Genomic DNA, 20672 nt, shown 5'->3' with positions numbered 1-20672 from the left:
TGACGCATGAGAAAGCAGAAATGTAGTAATGGCTACGTCTGTGTGTCAGAATCTGTATATGCCACAGATAGAACCGACAGAGTACGAACATATTCAAGCACATGACAGGGCATACTTAGAGAACCCACTTTAGATGTCCAACGTAGCTTGGATTCAGACCTTAGACTCGAGACACACTCAGACGAGCCACAGTAACTCTACACAAATATTAAGTTGTTCCATTTGCTAGGTTAAGTTAGGGCCGGAAAAGGAAACCCCTACTCCCATGCATCAAGCCATACAGGTACACATATAGGTGAAAGTGAAAAAGAACACCGAGCAGTGCAGAAAACGGAATTGCAAATATTTTGGGAGCGACGAAAGGAAACAAGAGAGGCAATAATGTTGGAATGTGTGGGGATGACGGTTGTGGGGAAAGCTGGGTAGTGGGAAGATACCCTAGGTTTGTGGTACTGTAAGAAGGGTATTGGTATTTTAGTGCTACAGGGGGTAAGGTAGAGTGAGAGTGGTGATTAAGCGAAGGAAAGAGTAGGGGACTGAGGGGAAGGTCAGGGAGTGGCAGAGAAAGCGGGTGGTATGGAGAAGGAAGAAAGGAGGTACAGAGTGAGGGACTGATAATGGTTTAGCAGTTGGGGCACGGATGGCTGTATAATGAGAGGAAAGCTGGCCATGCAGCATGAAGAAGAGGAGCTTAACAAACAAAATGTGAGAGAGAGGTAGTATTGCAACTGGGTGACAGCAGAAAACTGACAGCGTGGAGTGAGGGAGGACAGTGGTGGCATAAGGTGAGGGAGACAGTAGGAAGGGACAGTGAAGGAAGGGTGGATCAAAGGTAACAAGTAAAAGTGACGGGTGGGAGGAGAGGATACGACATGCACATCACGAGTAACAAATAACATTAACAATACGTCAAACCGTGAGGGAGAAAAAGAATAACGATAAAGGGTAAAAATGACCTCCAAGCGACGGATGGGCGGGCAAGACCTGAATAGCTAAACACAGAGTAGCCAGGAGACGGGATGACAGCGCAGGAGGAATGACAGGGTTTGACGGGAAGTACACAAACAGGACAGAGGGGAGGCACGGGATTATCACATCATCTCATTTGCTGACTCCTTGCAACATTCGATGACCGCTTCAATAGACAGGAAATTTCTCCGGTATGATCCTTGGCTGGATCGTGCAGGCGCCATTACAAAGCTTCTTTATATCTTCCCTACGTCATCCTCGCGTTGCTCTTCGCTATTCACACGCACCACATATCAACAATGAGGGTGGATGGCACGTCAAAGAGGCCATGGATGTTATCTGGTGGACACACACACGATTGCCCCCAGCGCTCAGAGGCACCACTGGAGAGATTTAGAAGCAGAATGGCAGGAGTGTGACTGCTGTAGGCTAACCTTGCATGCTCACCTGATGGAATTTGATGTAAGTCATTTCTGGACTAAGGTTTGCCAGTTACATATCTGAAGAGTCGATTAGCGTTATTCGGGTGATGGGGGACTTTGTATTGGTTCAGTGCTTTTATTTGGATGGTTTTAAGTTTATATGATCAGCAACACTACTGCGTCGTTTTCCAAAAAATAATACATTGAATTATTGACTGACGAGCAGTTAGCTATAATTTGTATGGGTCACGTGCGCTCTCAGCATGAATATTGCTCACCCTTGTGGAGTGGATGTGGAGAGGTTGCATTAAAACAACCAGACAAAATTCAGAACAAAGCTGCTGGAATTATTAATAACCCTGCTATTACTAATAAACTACCTCCCCTACAAATACGAAGGAATGTTGCCTCCCTTGCATTATTTTACAGGTATTTTTATGGCAAATGCTCAGACGAAGTTGCATCCATTGTGCCACCTCGTCACGCCTTCCCCCGTGCTAAACGGGCATCTGGCAGCGCTCATGACCGGAACGTCACTCAGCCAAATTGTAGAACTTCTGCCTATCAGAATTCTTTCATTTCCCGAAATGCATCTCTCTGGAACTCGCTTCCCCAGAGTTGTTTCCCTCCTAACTTCAACCAACAGCAGTTCAAGTCCAAGTGTTACAGATATTTTATAAATGGAGGACACCAGTAATCTGGTGTATGGATTATTTTTTTTTTCCTCATTTGTTTTTCCTTCCTCTGTTCTGCTTTTTAAAAAAAGAAAATCACTCTTATCATCATATTACTATAGCTCTCATGTAATTAGAAGCATCACCACCTTCATCTGTTTCATGAGCCATATTCTGTGATGGATCACCCCGGCTAATAAGCATCCTTACTTAGTAACAACTTCTCCACATCACCTTTCCCTTTGCATTCTGATCATATTTGATACAAACATGCATCACATTCAATTGTACAAACATAAGCCAGATGAATACCGGTACTTCCTCTCTCTCTCTCTCTCTCTCTTCAATCAACCTACATACTAGCCAATCAACCTTCACAATGTATTGACCTGAGTATCACGTAACCATCCTCCCTGTCCCCCTGCATGATCCCCTCCCCCTCCCGTCCCCTCACTGACCCTCCTGTCCCCTGTCCCGCTTCAGGAGGGCATTGTGGACAAAGCGTCGGCACCGTCCGTGAGCTCCATCAGTAGGATCCTGAGGGGCGGCAAGAGGGACGATGACCCAAGGAAGGACCACAGCATAGACGGCATCCTGGGTGAGTGCTGGGAGTAGTATTGATCTCTAGCTGATATTGCTGTGTTGATATTAAGTTGATTTTTATGCAATTACACGAATCGCAGTATCGACGGTATCCTTGGTAAGCTGTGGGAGTCGTACTTGTCTTTGGCTGATCAATGCGTTCTTGGTGTAATGTTACTGTGTGTTGATTAGGCTACTACATCACTAACCTACAACATCATCAGTTACATTCTGGGTGAGTCCTGTGAGTCGCAACCATTTTTAAACATTCATACTGTTTAGATGTCGTGCTGATCCTAAGCTACTCCGACTCTTACAAGGAAAACAACTCTGACGTTATCCAGAGCGTGTCCTGAAATTACTTTGTTGATGATCTATTACTGTACGACCTGTGTTGCTAACATACTGTGCATGGTGGTTCTGCACTCCTTGTATGTTAGTCTTAACTCCTAGAATTCTTTAAGTTTCAAAAGTACCATATCACTGACTACAATACTAACGAATCCTAAGCAAAATACTTTTTTTTTTTTTCACATGCCTAACTCTTTTTACGCTAGGCGATGATAGTGCTACCTGATGGCTAAGGTTCATATTTGTATAGGTTTGAGAATGTGGACTTCATTCAGTCTTGTGATCGTTCTGCTGTTCTATACAACTGGTTGTCAATAGTTGTTCTGTTTATATGAATAATACCTTACACTAATGCGTAAACAATGAACTCAACTGCTGGTCTCACCATCCCTTCTGCAAGTATTTATTACGCAGAAAATATTTTACCAGGTTGTAATTTAGGTTATCGAGACTGTTCATTGTTGCTTGCGGGATTTCGAAAATCTCGGCCTGTTGACAACCACCCCCAGCTTGACGCACTTGGTACACCAGTACCTATACTCACTGGACCACAGAGTTTAGCTCTTCGCGAGCGAAGTATACTTACTTCAGTCGGTAGGACAAACATCACATTTTCCCCCACTAACTACACCTTTTCATAAAATATGCTCCGGGAATGTAACGCCAGTAATACTATTTCTAAGTAACACTTTTTCGTCGTCTCAGTCATTTAACAGTTCTGGTCCTCGATTTATTTCTGACCTCAGCATCAGCTCCCAAAACAACGTGAAATGGAGGAAGAGAGAGAGAGGAAGCCAGGGAGGGCGGGATGTATATGATACCAGTGAAATCCGAACAACGAAAATATAATCATTAGAATGAAATGGCGGTAAGGATGGTTCTGTTAACAGAATCGCATTTACATAACATACATATCAATCTGTTTCCAAACTTATCCCTATTCACTGTAAGTAACGCTTACCGTTGTTCAGCAATATACAGCGTCACGATAACAGGAATTAGGCATATACGTATATACGAGTATCATCGTGTAACGTACACACGCAACACAAGCCGTTCATCCATCACTCCGGACAACACGTTTCCCGGATGCAGCGCGATGTTGCGTGTTCCGTGGTTTAGTTCCGCGGCAAAACAGTTTATTCGCGCAATTTTCACGGCAGCGGTTGTACTGGAGAAAGCTACACGATCCAGTCATAAATCCTAGGAGAGTAGCAGTAGACCTTGATGATTCTGCCTCAAGTAAGACCAATCATTTATGACGATGAAGGTTGGATCCCATAAGAATTATGGAACACAGATTAAAGCATTTTAGAACATCAGCTCTCAACTAATCATTTTTTTTTAAGTTTCAAAATTTTCTTCTGCATTACATAACTAACCATTTTTTGACTGTCTGCATCAAAATCGATTAACAGATTGTTCGGAAGAAATTATATAGAAGTTCCAGTATCAGGAAACGATCATGCGAAACTCATTTTTAGGGCTAACACTACAGCAATTCTGATTCTCTTAAAAGCACTCTCTGGTTATGTGCGATGAAGGAAGCCTCGTGATAGATTCATAAATACAGTTATGATTGATTCCGTGTTGAAACTATGCTTTGTTTTCCTAAAACGTACAGAGAATTAGAGAGAGTAGATTCTACCCACGTTTCTTATTCCTCCTACAAAAAACAAAATTATTGTTACGGGAGAACAACAGCCGCAAAGATACATTTATTTAGCACGAAGGACAAGGGATGGAGAGTGCAGAATCTTCCAGTGTCACTAGTACTTCCTGCAAAAAGGAATATAAATTACAAGAAACAACTGAGAGTCCCACCCCTGGTTTCCTCTATCACCGGGGATGAGGAGCCGGTGGTGTGTGGTTGACAGTTCCAGCTCGATTCCCGACCGGTCAGATTGTCGGACAAAGTCTGTTTCCCCCTTTGTCCCTATTCCCCCAACATTACAATTGGGGACCTGGATATAACACCAACTACTGTGGGTCGTGTTCTAGGGTGCAGTGGGGGAAGACTGGGACATCAAACTCTGAATGTCTCCTTCAATGACACTCGTCGATAGGCATTTACCTGAGCCTTCCTCTTCTATCGGGGAGCAGATAAAGGTTCAACTTCTGTTCAGGACTTAATCTCTTCAGCCTGAGGACGTCTTGTTTATTTTATTCATGCTACTCTCAGACGGTTTTATTCAGGGTGAAAACTATCTCTCGTGTTGAAGGGGTTACTGAAGTCCATACCTAATCCCTTCAGTTTGAAAAAAAAAAAAAAAAAAAAAGTCATATAGATATGACTTTTATTATCGAAACTAACTTCCGCAGCTGGTAAAGCTTGGCCCGCTTGGAGCTGGCCATCGTCGCCTACCGGCTTGTTGTTGTTGTTATTATTATTATTATTATTATTATTATTATTATTAATTATTATTATCATCCATATTATTAAACGGGCCAAGTGAAGGCAAAACATATTCACTAAATGGCAGTTCTCATGCATTATAATTACCCTCATTATCAACACTTATGAGCAGAAAATACTTATATGTACATTTATTCATCGTCCATTGCATACATACAGACACATACATAAACTCTCCTAATAAGCCCACGATATACGCGACACAACAGTAATCAGGCTGTCATAAAACTACACAAGAGTCCAGTTCGATCCACTAATGTGATGGGAACGGAAACCATTATATTTTTTACGTGCGGTAATTCTTGTAATGTCGAATGTAACAGTAAAAGTGTGTGAGGTTGGCGGGTATGTTGGTGGTAGGTTGTGGTGGCGTCATTGTGGTTAAAGTAGCTTGCAGTTGTGGTGGTGTGACTGTGGTTGTGGTTGTGGTGGTTTGTAGTTGTGGTTAAGGTAGCTTTTAGTTGAGGTTGTGGTTGTGGTGGTTTGTAGTTGTGGTTGTGGGTGTTTGTAATCTGAGCTGTGTTGGCTTGTAGCTGTAGTTGTGATGAGTCTGAGTTGGTGTTATGGTGGTTTGTGGGTTTGTGGTTGTGGTGGTTTATAGTTGCAATTGTGATAGCTTGTAACTGTGGTAGTTGTGATATTTGGTTGTGACTGTAATAATCTGTACTTGTGACTGTGATAGTTTGTAGTCGTGGTTGTGGCTATTTGTGGCTGTGGTAGTAGTGGTTTTTTATTCATGGTTGTGATGGCCTGTAATTTTTGTGGTTGTGGCTTGCGTGGTTTGTAGTTGTGGTTTGTGGTTATGGTGATATGTAGATTAGGCTTTGGGTGGTTTGTGATAGTTTTAATTGTGTTACATTGTAGTTGTGGTGGTTGTGGTAGTAAGTAGTTGTGGTAGCAGGTAGTTTCTTATTGCTGCAGCTGTTATGGATATAGTTACAACTGGTTTAGGGTGTCTGGCAGTACTCCTCATGCAAGAGATAGAGTCAGTCGTGCAGGTAAGAAACTGCAACGCCTAAGAAGACAAAATTAGTCCTCTGAATGTTAAGGATTTTCCAGGTGAAGTACATCGCACGGTGTTAATAAGAAAAAAAAAACGTACCTTCATGCGTCCATCGAAAGGAGTGGAATTAGTGAGGTTTTTTTGAAGCACATGACTGATTAGGATTTCTCTGAGCCACACAAAATCCGCCTGGCGTTAGCGAGAGTTTTAACAAAAAAAATAAGAAAAAGAGAAAAGGAGGGGGGTGTCCAGAGCAGTAAAATGGTTGTTAATATTGGCAGTTTAATCTGTACTGGAAGAAGAATAAGTGAAATGGTTAAAGCTGGTAGATTAATCAATTCTGGTAGACTTGGCAATGTCGATGATGGATGGTAATGAGGAAGAGGTTGAGTATGACCTTGGGAGTGATTAAGGCGCCTTCTTAGTATTGTGGATGGACGGTGGAAAGTAAGTGGCTATTAGGACTTGTTAATGTAGCTGGGTGAACGGATTATTGAAGAAGATGAGAGAATGTGTGTGTGTGTGTGTGTGTGTGTGTGTGTGTGTGTGTGTGTGTGTGTGTGTGTGTGTGTGTGTGTGTGTGTGTGTGTGTGTGTGTGTGTGTGTGTGTGTGTGTGTGTGTGTGTGTGTGTGTGTGTGTGTGTGTGTGTGTGTGTGTGTGTGTGTGTGTGGCTTGATGAACAGGTTAATAAGTAAGTGGGATACGTTTGGTTGGTGAGTGAGTGATTAGGCGAAAAAGTGCAGGGATGAAGTGAGTGAATAATCTGTTAAGTAGTTAACTGAGTGAGCGAAGGGAGGAGTGAGTGACCGATTGAATGAACAGAAGAAGAAATGATTAGCAGATCTGGGAAGTGCTAGATCGAGTGAGCGGTGTTTTGGATACGTGAATGGCTGAATAAGAGAGAGAATGAGTGCGAGACTGACTGAACTAACTGAATGGTGGCTGACTGAGTGATTAAGAAGAGATATAATAAGCAGGAAGAGTGAAAGAGAAAGTGGTTGTCCGTACGAGTGGAAGTATGAAAGAGTGTTTGATTATGTAAACAAAGGAGTGGAGTACGATATAAGTCCTGTACATGTTCACGGACGTATGAATGGACAGGTGCAGTAATAGGTGGACGTGTAAGTATCTGATAATAGTAGGTAGGTGTGGATAGGTGGACAGGCGGTGACAGGATGCACTGTGGTGGGGAGAGGTGTTGGATAATGGAGACACGCGAGAATGAGAGCTAGGGGAGAGAGTGGAAAGGTGGGGGTGAGGGGTTGGGGGAAAAGTGTGATTGAAGGGTATGAGAGAAGCTGTGAGTGAGGGGTGAGGGAGAAATTGGGGATGAAGGGGTGAAGGGCAGGGGAGGAAGGGTAGGTGAAGGTAAGGATGAAGGTAGGGGACAAGGTATGGGTAAAGAGGTGGGGGAAAAGGTGGGGCGAAGGATAGGGAAGAAGGTGGAATAAAGGTAGAGGAATGGAAGAATAATGGGTATGATGAGTGGGACAATAGGCTGAAGGGGTAAAGCTGACAGGCAAAGGAGTGGTTAAAGAGACAGGATGAATTTGACAGGAGGGGAAGTAGAGACAGGTGAAATGAGAGGTAGGAGAGTAGGTAAAGAGGAAGCTGGAGAGGTGTAGAGAAGTAGGCAGAAGGGTGAGAGAGAGGGGCAGAGTAGGCAGGAAGGTGATGAAAGAGTAGCGAGTGTGAGGAGTATCTAAGGCAGACACAGCAACGGCGGTGAGATAAAAGATACAGACAGAAGGTCGGGGGATGCGTAGGAGCAGACTGTGGGAAAGTGGGAGGCGTGTGGGCGGGAGGTGAGAGTGGGCGGGCGCGGGACCCACCACACCGCCCTCGTTAACTCCAGTATGGGCGGCGGGGGGCGGCAGTAAAGGTGTCGACCCGGTGAAATAAGGATGTTTAGTCGTGTAAAGCAAAGCAGACATTAATAGCTACACGATTTGGCCATTACATACGTGCTGGGTGGAAGGGGGCGCAGGAAGGGTGACTGGGGGTGAGGAAGGGGTGAGTGGGAGAGAGTTAGGGAGAGCGGAACGTGGGATGGAAGGAGTAATATTTGAGTGTGAGGTGGGTGGATGCAGGTGTATATGAATGAAAGACAGGTGGGAGAGATAGAAGAGTAGTGGAATGTTAACTGGGAGAGGTAGAAGAGGAGTGAAAGATGAGTGAGAGAGGACAGAAATTTGAGTGAAAGATCTAGTCGAAGAGGGAGCAGGAAGAGTACAAAGGAAAGCAAATATCAAATGACCCAATAATCCTTTCGTGGCTGTTACAAAGATGACTACAAGTACGATAACAAAACAAGAAGAAAAGGAAGCGGTAAAGAAGGTGAAAAATGGGTGGGAAGAGGTGCAGAAGGAATGATTAGTAGGTGGAAGGAGGTGGAGAGGTGAAAAGTGGGTGGGAGCGAATGGAGGAAGAGTGATGCGTTGGTAGAGAGTGAGAGAGAGAGAGAGAGAGAGAGAGAGAGAGAGAGAGAGAGAGAGATGGTGAGGTACTGTGGTAGTGGGTGGAAGAACGCGAGCTGTGGATGATTTGTGGGTGGAGGTGGCATGGAGGTGAGAGGCAGGTGAGTGGAGGTGTCGTCAGGTGATGGAGAGGAGTGTCGTGGGGCTAATCGCTTCACTACGTTGTACCTCCATTTGTGCTTAATTCTTCCTCTCACCAAATAATTTTCTTCATTCTCACGGAAGGGGTTCGAGAAGGCAAACATTTACTACCCTTGTACCATTAATTTCTCCTAAGCTGGATAAATTTGTGTAATGGTATGAATAATAATAATAATAATAATAATAATAATAATAACAATAATAATAATAATAATAATCCATCCATTCATCATCCAATCCTACGTTGCCCCATGAGGAACGTAGGAGCCCGGGGCTAGGCAGTTGGTCCTGACATTTAAGATGAGAGTGACCAACCTCACTCATCCCTGAGTGGCATTATGTAAGCAATCAACCCCAACCACCCCTTGGATATAAACCTTCACCTGCTCAATCCGATTGGAGCACAATAATTACCCACTAAACCACCAGGCGCCAAAATTTGGTTATATGGTTACTACCCAGCGTAGTAAATGGTTTCCTGGGGTACAGGAAACCAGTTGGCTTGTCACTCAGTGTAGAGTCACCCACAGGCAGAAGGAATAGGAAAGAATGAAGGAATTAAAGACAGAAGAGGGAGTGTAAAGTCACCCGTAGGCAGAAAGACGAGGAAAGAATGAAGGAAAAAAAGACAGAAGATGAAAGGAAAGAAGGATGGATGAGATGACTGGGCAGACACCCGAGAGCAGCATTACACTGAGTGAGTGGATGGTGAGCGCCCCCACCTACCACATAATAATAATAATAATAATAATAATAATAATAATAATAATAATATAACAGTAGCAGTAGTAGTAGCATTATTATCATTATTTTTATTATTGTTATTATTATTCTAATTATTTGTAGCAGCAGCAGTAGTGGTAATAGTATAGTAGCAGTACTACTACTATTACTACTACTACGACTACGACTACTACTACTACGACTACAACACCTACTGCTGCAACTATTACTACCAGTAATAATAATAAAAATAAAAACAACTGATAATAATAAAACACGAGATAAAGGTAGACAGGTGGAAATGACAGGAAATGCAATGTAGATGGGTGGATGGTACAGGCTTAAGTGGAGCTCATGTGGAATGAAATAGACGGAGATGGAAGAGTAAGAGAATATACTGTCCAAATTATCTAACGTAGTCTATATCTCTTTTTATCGAGCAAGTTCATCTGTTTTTCGTCCATGAGAAAAAACATCATCCACCCTCAAAAAAGGAAAAAAAAGAAAAAAAAAAAAGAAAAGAAAATGACTCCCTTCTCAGTGACTTGTACTTTTCCTGTCTTTTTCCCCAAGACAGACGCCGCCACCGCTCACGTCTACCTAGGGAAAAAAGTTGGTGGCGCGGTAAAAATAGGGAAGCGTTGTTCATTTTTTCCCCTCTCCTCGTTACCCGTCCCTTCTCCGGAGGAGCTCGGGGTCGGGTATTGCTTTCACTCGGTTTGTCTGTCTGCTTGTTTGCCTGTCTGTCTGTCTGACTGTCTATTAACAACTTTACGCGAAAACTACAGGTGCGATTTTGACTATACCCTTTCTCAGGAAACATGAATGCGAGAATTTTACAAAGCCTTTGCCAAAATCGGAACACGAGTGACCGTGTGAAGGATTAAGAGGTCCCCTCGGGATTCTGGACCTTCCTCCTTCCCTCTTCCGTTTTCTTTCCTCTACACACACACACACACACACACACACACACACACACACACACGACGCTTAAATAATAAAACAATGTGTAGCCTCTATTTATCTGTCAGTGTCCTGATATCGGTCCATATGAGGAGGGATGGAGGATGGGAGTGGCCCGGGTCGGAATGTGGGGAGGGGTTGGGAAGCCATGAAAGATGAAGAAAAATTATTTTATTTTATTTTATTGTTTTATTACTATTCTTTATGAAAAAACATAAAGTGCTTTACAATAGTATTACTGATCGAAGGATCAACAGTAGCATTTCCTTTATAAATATTCATTATATTCTAAAATTTACATTGAAAATACAATCTCTCTCTCTCTCTCTCTCTCTCTCTCTCACTCTCTCTCTCTCTATCACTCGATATTCATGTCTCCCTCATCTAAACCTTCTTCTTCACTGGTGGAATCCCCCTCCCCCCATCCCGTTAATCCGATCCCTCCTCTTCCCTATAGGTTACTCAGCTATCACTATGAAAAAACATACACACACACACACACACACACGACGCTTAATTAATAAAACAATGTGAAGCCTCTATTTATCTATCAGTGCCCAGCAGGGGCGCACCAAGGAATTTTCTAAGGGGGGTCCCCATTTGCCAGTTTCCTGAAGTTTACATATAAGTTTTATAGTTCTAAGTTATATATATATATATATATATATATATATATATATATATATATATATATATATATATATATATATATTATATATATATATTCTGATAGAATGATAGATTTTTTGGTAGGTCGTCAGTTATTTAAAAAAACGTGTTTGTTTATATATATCGTTTTAACAAAGTAACAAAGAACAAGCCATTCAGTCTCAACCCTATTCTGTCCAGATTTCTAATCACGGCACAAAGACGGAGAGAAACAAGGGACAGGTGAAGTGGGAAGTCCTTAGGGATAGGGAAGGAATTTTGGGTAAGGAAATAGAGGTCACAATGGGAAACGGATTGCTGATCCCAGCTCATGTGTGTGTGTGTGTGTGTGTGTGTGTGTGTGTGTGTGTGTGTGTGTGTGTGTGTGCAAATTTTGTGTATGTGGGCAAAAAGCTAGGTGAAGAGAGGGGATGGGGATGGATAGGAAGGCAGGAAGGATGATGTTTTGAGTTCAGGGGGGTGGTGTGCCCAGATATCGGTCCATATGAGGAGGGATGGAGGATGGGAGTGGCCCGGGTCAGAATGTGGGGAGGGTTATGGTAAGCCAATGAAATAGCCATGAAAGATGAAGAAAAATTATTTTATTTAATTTTATTGTTTTATTACTATTCTTTATGAAAAAAAAAATGTTATGAAAAAACATAAACTGATTTACAATAGTTTTACTGATCGAAGGATCAACAGTAGCATTTCCTTAATAAATATTCATTATACTCTAAAATTTCCCTTGAAAATACAATCTCTCTCTCTCTCTCTCTCTCTCTCTCTCTCTCTCTCTCGATATTCATGTCTCCCTCATCTAAACCTTCTTCTTCACTGGTGGAATCATTCGCCACGTTAATGACGAGTGTGTGTGTGTGTGTGTGTGTGCCTCTTGCCATCAGGCCTTGACCCTGGCCAGCCTGTATTCCCACAGGTCGTTAAATCAGATGCCTTCGGCCTTTGACAGTGACTTTGGAGTAAAATAGACGATATTCTACATTCGTTTTTCCTGAGACAGACTATAAAATTACAGGGATGATGGGCTATGACCTTCTGATCACCTGCTTAAATTCTGGGCCAAACTGGCCCAGGCTGTAGGCCCCCCCCCCCAAAAAAAAAGGACGGGTAAAAATCGTTTTTTCGCCATAACTCCATTCAGATTGGTCATATCGACATGAAAGCAAAACCTAAAGGTGCGTCTTTCAAATCTGCATCCTATAACATGCTTCACTGCATCAGGGGGGTCACCCCCCAGTTAGCAGTAGGGGGATCAGTGTCAAGTGGGTCGGGCCTAAAATTTCAAATGGCCATAAAATCGTCAACTTTCACCCGATTTACTCGAAATTTGATATGTGACATATTTGACTAGATATCCTGTTGTGTTTATACGTCAGCACTAAAATGACTGCCGGGGACGGGTTTGCTGTGCCTTAGCACCGCTTCTTGTTTTCTTTATGATGTAGCTTTCATTTATTTGAGAATCGAACAGGTACTTTACTCTCTCTCTCTCTCTCTCTCTCTCTCTCTCTCTCTCTCTCTCTCTCTCTCTCTCTCAATAAACTATTCAGCTTTTTTTACTGACACAAGTATGGTAAAACTTGGAGGTTACAGAAAGCGTCCTGAAACACGCTTCTTTACATTCCCAAAATGTCAACACCTAAAATGAGACAATATATATATATATATATATATATATATATATATATATATATATATATATATATATATATATATATATATTATATATTATATATATATATATATATATATATATATATATATATATATATATATATATATATATATATATACAGAGAGAGAGAGAGAGAGAGAGAGAGAGATACCAGTCACAAAAAGCGTCAATTTCCTTCCACCTTTTTTTTAGATTATAAAGAAATGTTGATTAAGGAATTGCCAACGTTATCAGTGCCATTATCAGTAGAGGCTACATGAGCACCGTGACATACTATATAAAGCGAAATTAAAGTTGAAAAACTCTCGTACACTAATTTTGTGCTGGTAGAAAATTATAGTACATCAATATATATATAGAGTAACATATTTATCATATTTAAATAATGAACACTGATTATATATAAGTGACAATTATGATAAGGAAAAATACATTATACTGTAGGCATAAAAAATACTGTGCAAATGATAAATGTTTCCCACAGCAATTTCATTTGCATAAAAACTGGCGTACTGGATAAAATAAAATGGTGATAGTGGTGTGTGTGTGTGTGTGTGTGTGTGTGTGTGTGTGTGTGTGTGTGTGTGTGTGTGTGTGTGTGTGTGTGTGTGTGTGTGTGTGTGTGTGTGTAAGCAGGCAGAGGGCCACCCACACCCACATACGGCCTCCCAGGTTGCCGCTCCACCACCCCGGCTGCTTTATGGTTATGAGGTCTCCACTTGCCCTACCCCCCACCTCCCTCGCTCCTTCAGTCCTCCTCACTCCCTGACTCCCCCACCTTTTTCCTGCCCCTTTGTTTTTCTCTCTCAATACCCCCCTCACAACCTGCTTTCTTTCCTTACTCCCAACCTCTCTCTCAGTCCCTGCTTGTCTCAGTCAGCCTCTCTCATTCTCCGCCTCCCTCCCCCACTCCCTGCATTCCTCACTCACTCCACACTTCTTCACTCATCGCTGTCTATCTCTCGACCTCCCGCATTCACTCACTCCTTGCTGTCTTCCGTTACTCTCTGCATTCCTCCCTTACCCACTTCACTTCCTGCATTCTACGTTCACTCCCCTCTCCCATTCCTCACTCCCTGTCTCCCTCCCGCACGCACTCACTCCCTGCCTGCCTGCCTCCCTCCCTCCCTCACTTCCTGCCTCCCCGCCTAACTTCTTCCCTCTTTGCTACTTAATTCATATTTCTGTTTGATGCCCCTTATTGCTCTTTGCTTAATCCTTCCCTCCCTATTTCTTGCTCACAGCTTCCCTTCCACTCATCTTGCCTGTTCCCTCCTTCCTTCCTTATGGTCAGTTTCTCCTTCTCGTCTGCTCTTTCCCTCCTTTCTTATTCCCCGTCTCCGTCTTCAGTCTTGTCTCCCTGCTGCCCTCCCTTCTTCTTGCTCCTTTCCTTTCCTTCTCTCCCTCCTTCCTTTCTTCCCTCTTACCTTCCTGATTTCCCCCACTTGCCCCTTGCAGTTTTACCTCTTGCTCCTTCCACTCTCTCTCTCTCTCTCTCTCTCTCAAGAAAAAGGAGAGCAAATTTCCGCCGCTTCTCAGAAGGAGCCTAAAACACCCTGACTCATCCTTCCCTTAAAGTCCTTTAACCCTAAATTTGTGATCCTGCGGCCGATGGTGGTAGTTGTGGTTAATGTGGTGGTAGATGGTACGGTGACAGTTGTGGTAGTTGTGGTTGATGCGATAGTAGCTGTGATTGACTTGGTGGTAGATGTGATTCAGCAGTTATTGTGGTGGATGTGGTTGATGCGGTGGTGTATATTTTGGTGACTGTTGTGGTAGATGTATTGATGCTGTGATGGTTGTTGTGGTTGGTGTACTGGTGGTGGTAGGTGTGGTTATTTTGCTCGTGGTTGTTTATTGTACACACTTAATAGCAGAAAATGTAGTTGTAATGGTGGTTTTAATGGTTGTAATGGTAGTTGTAATTGCTGTAATGGTAGTAGTTGTGAAGGCTGGAGTGGTGGTTGTACTGTTGATTTGGGTAGCAATAAACTACCCATGGAATAACACTCAGTCTCTCTACTTGCTCACTTCACTACGCTGCTCTTACTCCTGATTGGCCTAGCTTTTCCATCTCTCCACCTCAACAGCTGAGACAAGGTAAAAGTTTGACAATAAAATATGATGCTTGTTACGAAGAAGTATTATGAGAGGGATGTTGAATTACTGACTTTTTCTGCCACTGACTTACGTAAAATAAGTTGCAATGGAAAAAAATGGGCTAAGTGTGAAATGGGTATAATTAACTTTCATGGCCCACTCACTTCTTATTCTTTCCCGTCTCTCTCTCTCTCTCTCTTTCTCTCTCTCTGATATGCTGGCAATAATATTCTTAACTCCTAATTGCTGCTTCCATAATGCTGGCTAAGACGAAATGGTGGTGTTGTGGCTGGGGAAAGGATGGTGCGACTGTGGTTGTGGTTGTGGAAATTATGGTGTGGTTATGGAATTTATGGTGTGGTTGTGATTGTGGTTGTGGAAGTGATGGTCTGGTTGTGATTGGTGTGGTTGTGATTGTGGTTGTGGAAGTGATGGTGTGGTTGTGATTGTGGTTGTGGAAGTGATGGTGTGGTTGTGATTGTGGTTGTGGAAGTGATGGTGTGGTTGTGATTGTGGAAATTATGGTGTGGTTATGGAATTTATGGTGTGGTTGTGATTGTGGTTGTGGAAGTGATGGTCTGGTTGTGATTGGTGTGGTTGTGATTGTGGTTGTGGAAATGATGGTGTGGTTGTGGAAATGATGGTGTGGTTGTGGAAGTGATGGTGTGGTTGTGAGTGTGGTTGTGGAAGTGATGGTGTGGTTGTGATTGTGGTTGTGGAAGTGATGGTGTGGTTGTGAGTGTGGTTGTGGAAGTGATGGTGTGGTTGTGAGTGTGGTTGTGGAAGTGATGGTGTGGTTGTGACTGTGGTTGTGGAAGTGATGGTGTGGTTGTGGAAGTGATGGTGTGGTTATGATTGGTTGTGGAAGTGATTGTGGTTGTGGAAGTGATGGTGTGGTTGTGATTGTGGTTGTGGAAGTGATGGTGTGGTTATGATTGGTTGTGGAAGTGATGGTGTGGTTGTGATTGTGGTTGTGGAAGTGATGGTGTGGTTGTGAGTGTGGTTGTGGAAGTGATGGTGTGGTTATGATTGGTTGTGGAAGTGATGGTGTGGTTGTGGAAGTGATGGTGTGGTTGTGAGTGTGGTTGTGTGGTTATGATTGTGGTTGTGGAAGTGATGGTGTGGTTGTGACTGTGGTTGTGGAAGTGATGGTGTGGTTATGACTGTGGTTGTGGAAGTGATGGTGTGGTTATGATTGGTTGTGGAAGTGATGGTGTGGTTGTGATTGTGGTTGTGGAAGTGATGGTGTAGTTGTGAGTGTGGTTGTGGAAGTGATGGTGTGGTTATGATTGGTTGTGGAAGTGATGGTGTGGTTGTGATTGTGGTTGTGGAAGTGATGGTGTGGTTGTGATTGTGGTTGTGGAAGTGATGGTGTGGTTGTGAGTGTGGTTGTGGAAGTGATGGTGTGGTTGTGAGTGTGGTTGTGGAAGTGATGGTGTGGTTGTGAGTGTGGTTGTGGAAGTGATGGTGTGGTTGTGAGTGGTTGTGGAAGTGATGGTGTGGTTGTGAGTGTGGTTGTGTGGTTATGATTGTGGTTGTGGAAGTGATGGTGTGGTTGTGACTGTGGTTGTGGAAGTGATGGTGTGGTTATGATTGGTTGTGGAAGTGATGGTGTGGTTGTGACTGTGGTTGTGGAAGTGATGGTGTGGTTGTGACTGTGGTTGTGGAAGTGATGGTGTGGTTGTGATTGTGGTTGTGGAAGTGATGGTGTGGTTGTGACTGTGGTTGTAGAAGTGATGGTGTGGTTGTGATTGTGGCTGTGGAAGTGATGGTGTGGTTGTGACTGTGGTTGTGGAAGTGATGGTTTGGTTGTGACTGTGGTTGTGGAAGTGAAGGTGTGGTTGTGATTGTGGCTGTGGAAGTGATGGTGTGGTTGTGATTGTGGCTGTGGAAGTGATGGTGTGGTTGTGAGTGTGGGTGTAGAATCTATAGTGTGGTGTTTATGGAGGTGATGATGGTGTGGTTGTGGTTGTGTGGAACTGAGAACCTAGTCATAAATGCGGAATTTATGATGTGGATGTGGATGTGAAACTGATGCTCCGGTGGAATTGATGGTGTGGCTGTAGTGGTGGAATTAATGGTGTAGTGCTGGTTGTTGGGTTTATGTTGTGGATGTGGTTGAGTGGTGGTGTGGCGTAGTTGTGGTTGTGGAATTAATGCTTCAGTATGGTTATGGAGTAGAGAATATAGCTGGGTTGAGCTGTGATGGTAGAATGTAAGCTACACCTACAGTACACTACCCAAATCTTCCCTAAGCTGAATAAAATTGTCCGAAGGTGGCCAGAATGAAATACTACAGACCAGCATGGAGTGGGAGGGGGTGAATCGTGACTTCTTTGTACCTTTATCAGCCTCTCTACCTTCATGGCTTGTATTTTTCATTCAGCGCTCCTGTTTGTATAAATCTTTGTATCTGTCATCCATCTAACTGTCCATCCAGCCATCGATCTGTCTGTCTGTCTAAGTATCTATCTTTCTGTCTATCTATCTATTTTTCTATATTATTCGTATGTAGCAGACTACCGTACATTTCTGTTATCAAAGAATTACATCTGTTTTTCCTTACATATACGGTCTTCACTGCTGTACTCTTAAGTTTACAGTTGTACTCAGCCACCTCTTGTCTGTCTACAGTTCTACCCATCCACCACTTGTTTACACACACACACACACACACACACACACACACACACACACACACACACACACGCCACTTCCATACCTATAATTTTATCCGTCCACCATTTATCAATCCACAGATCTACCCACCCACCACATATTTAAGTACAATCCTATCTATGTACCACTTGTCTATTTAGTTCTGTCTATCAACTACTTTATCTATTACTGGCATCATATTTATCATATATCCAAACACAATACGAAAAAGAGTATTCTATTTTTTTATTTTTCGTAATGACTCGAGATCTAAAGGTTATTTGGCGCGAGTGAGTGAGCGACGACATTGGAAACAAACGATTCATTTCCGATCACGTGATATCCTCTCCTTTCGGGCCTAATTGCAGTTTGATACATCCGGTTCGATACAGGTAGGCCGACGGATAGATAGATAAACAGACTGATAGATAAAGTCTTCGTTTCTTCTTGGTACTCCCTCGGTCCTCCTAATTAATCTCTCTCTCTCAATTAATCAATCAATCTGTGTGTCTATCTATCTATCTATTTATCTGTCTGTGTCTATCAATCCGTTTGTCGATCTATCTGTCTACCTATCTATGTATCTATCTGTCTATCTAACCCTTCCCACTGTACAACCTAACCCGTCCGTCTCTCCGTGCAGGTGGTGGGGGTAGTGACGACAGTGACACCGAGAGCGAGCCTGGCATCCCACTCAAGCGTAAGCAGCGACGTTCGAGGACTACCTTCACGGCCGAGCAGCTGGAGGTGCTGGAGAGGTCGTTTGAGAAGACCCAGTACCCGGATGTGTACACCAGGGAGGAGCTTGCACAGAAGTGAGTACAAGGAGAGATGAAGGATGAGGGAGAGTAACAGTGACATGGAAAAACAGGCAGAGATAGGTAGTTATATATACATATACATATATATATATATATATATATATATATATATATATATATATAAACATAGAGAGAGAGAGAGAGAGAGAGAGAGAGAGAGAGAGAGAGAGAGAGAGGGATGAGGGGGGGGGGATATGCACTCGTAACACCTATAACTTGGCAATATATGATACCAGTAACCCCAAAAAATGGCCTGAAAAACACAGCCGAGTTAACATTCTGTGTTGGTGCGCAGAGCCAAGCTGACGGAGGCGCGTGTGCAGGTGTGGTTCAGCAACCGGCGGGCGCGGCTCAGGAAGCACCTCAGCAGTCAGCAGTTGGCGGGGCTCTCCTCTACCATGCCCCCAGCTGCAGCCATGCCCTCAGCAGCCGCAGCCGCCGCAGCCACCTCATATATGAACCAGTACGCACCTCCAGCCGGCGACCACACCGCAGTCGCAGCAGCAGCAAGCGCGGCCGCAGCTTATCATTGTGAGAATGAGACCTCTCTCGTTTTTTTTTCACTTGCTATTAAAAAAATGAACTGCAATATATGCACGTTTATTCGAAGTCTTGCTCATACATTTTTCTGTTTCCATGTTTGCTTTCATTCTTTCACCCGTATCCTTCAAAGTTCTCTCCGACCACAAGTTTCCATTATGTTGGATCTTCATATAGGCCCTATCTGTCAGGAATACATCACCCTTCACAACTCACTCTTTCTTCAACTTTTAGCCTCCCACTTTAACCACGTCCAGTCACTTCTTCCCAAAACAATTCCTTTGCCACTCATGACCCTGCATTTCCGTCCTTACTGAAAGTACACATGCACGTGCGCGTGGGCACACATACACACATATACTCTCTCTCTCTCTATTTCATCACCCTCTTTCCTCCCTCCCCCAGCCTCTACCGCGTGGCAGAGCGCCCCTGGCGGCTACGACTACACTGCCGCCAGCTTCCCGACCGACAACTCTCACGCGCTCATGTCCTCCCCTATGGCCGCCATGACCTACCCAGTGACCTCCATGCCCTCCATGACCCCCGCCATGAACACAGCCGCCTCCACAGCACCCACGGAGGCGACAGGTTGGAACAGCGTCAAGAGTGTTTCTTCGCCTCACATGGGCGGCTGGAACACTGGATTCTCAACTCTGGGCGGGGATCAGCTGGGCGGACTTTTAGGCGGGCAGGGCTATAATATGGGCCACGCTATGACCGCCCCCGCCCCGCCCATGGCCGACAAGACCCACGTTCCTCCCACCACCGCCACAGCCGCAGCCTATCCGGCATACTTCCCTCAGTTCGCCGACCCGTCTTCCCTCATGTGCGGCAGGGTGCACTAAAGGACAAACACACACACACACACACACACACACACACACAAGCACACGTACACATGTACTACAGCCTACACAGACGTACACAGGAACCATTAATGAATCAGCCAAAGTACACAACTGAATAAGCACACACACACACACACACACACACACACACACACACACACACACACACACACACACACACACACACACACACACACACACACACACACACACACACACACAATAATCTACATACCTAACTAACCTATGCACTCAAACAACAACAGCCAACAGGAAATAACAAAATGATTACCAAATTTATATAAGCTACTGTACATATTTTTTCCCCTTTTTGTCTTTATGTTTGCAGCCGTCCCACACAAAGAATACACCACAGAAATTACTCCTATACTCCATTCCCTTTAACTTGGCCTAGAATTACCAACTCACCATCTTAAATGCTGAGTTGTAGCGAGAGATTAACAACAGAACATACCGCTAGTCACGAGTAAGTGCTATGGAAAGGAGAAAGAGCCGTAGTATCATCTTATTCCACCGATGACCTATGGGGAATAAACTGCAAAAGGACTAAAACCTAAGCCAAGTTAAGATGAACGGACTAGAGTCATCATATCCAACACACTGGCAACATTTCCAACT

At 43.7% G+C, this 20672-nt stretch overlaps 1 protein-coding gene across 1 annotated transcript in view; it reads left to right on the top strand.

Annotated features, from left to right (window-relative positions):
* LOC145412965 (protein gooseberry-neuro-like) overlaps positions 1-20030 on the top strand; it is a 32596-nt gene extending 12566 nt beyond the window's left edge. The window contains exons 3-6 of the mRNA XM_080282788.1: positions 2549-2663; positions 18468-18639; positions 18941-19176; positions 19591-20030. Coding sequence (XP_080138914.1) covers positions 2549-2663; positions 18468-18639; positions 18941-19176; positions 19591-20030 — 963 coding nt within the window. The remainder of the gene's footprint in view (positions 1-2548; positions 2664-18467; positions 18640-18940; positions 19177-19590) is intronic.
* Positions 20031-20672: the final 642 nt, after the last annotated feature.

The sequence above is a fragment of the Coenobita brevimanus genome, chromosome 94, assembly GCF_032717465.1.
Source record: "Coenobita brevimanus isolate Jiangsu-jjx chromosome 94, ASM3271746v2, whole genome shotgun sequence".
NCBI classification, from domain to species: domain Eukaryota; kingdom Metazoa; phylum Arthropoda; class Malacostraca; order Decapoda; family Coenobitidae; genus Coenobita; species Coenobita brevimanus.
The sequence above is the reverse complement of the archived record's forward strand: the minus strand, read 5'-3'. Positions and strand labels throughout refer to the sequence as shown.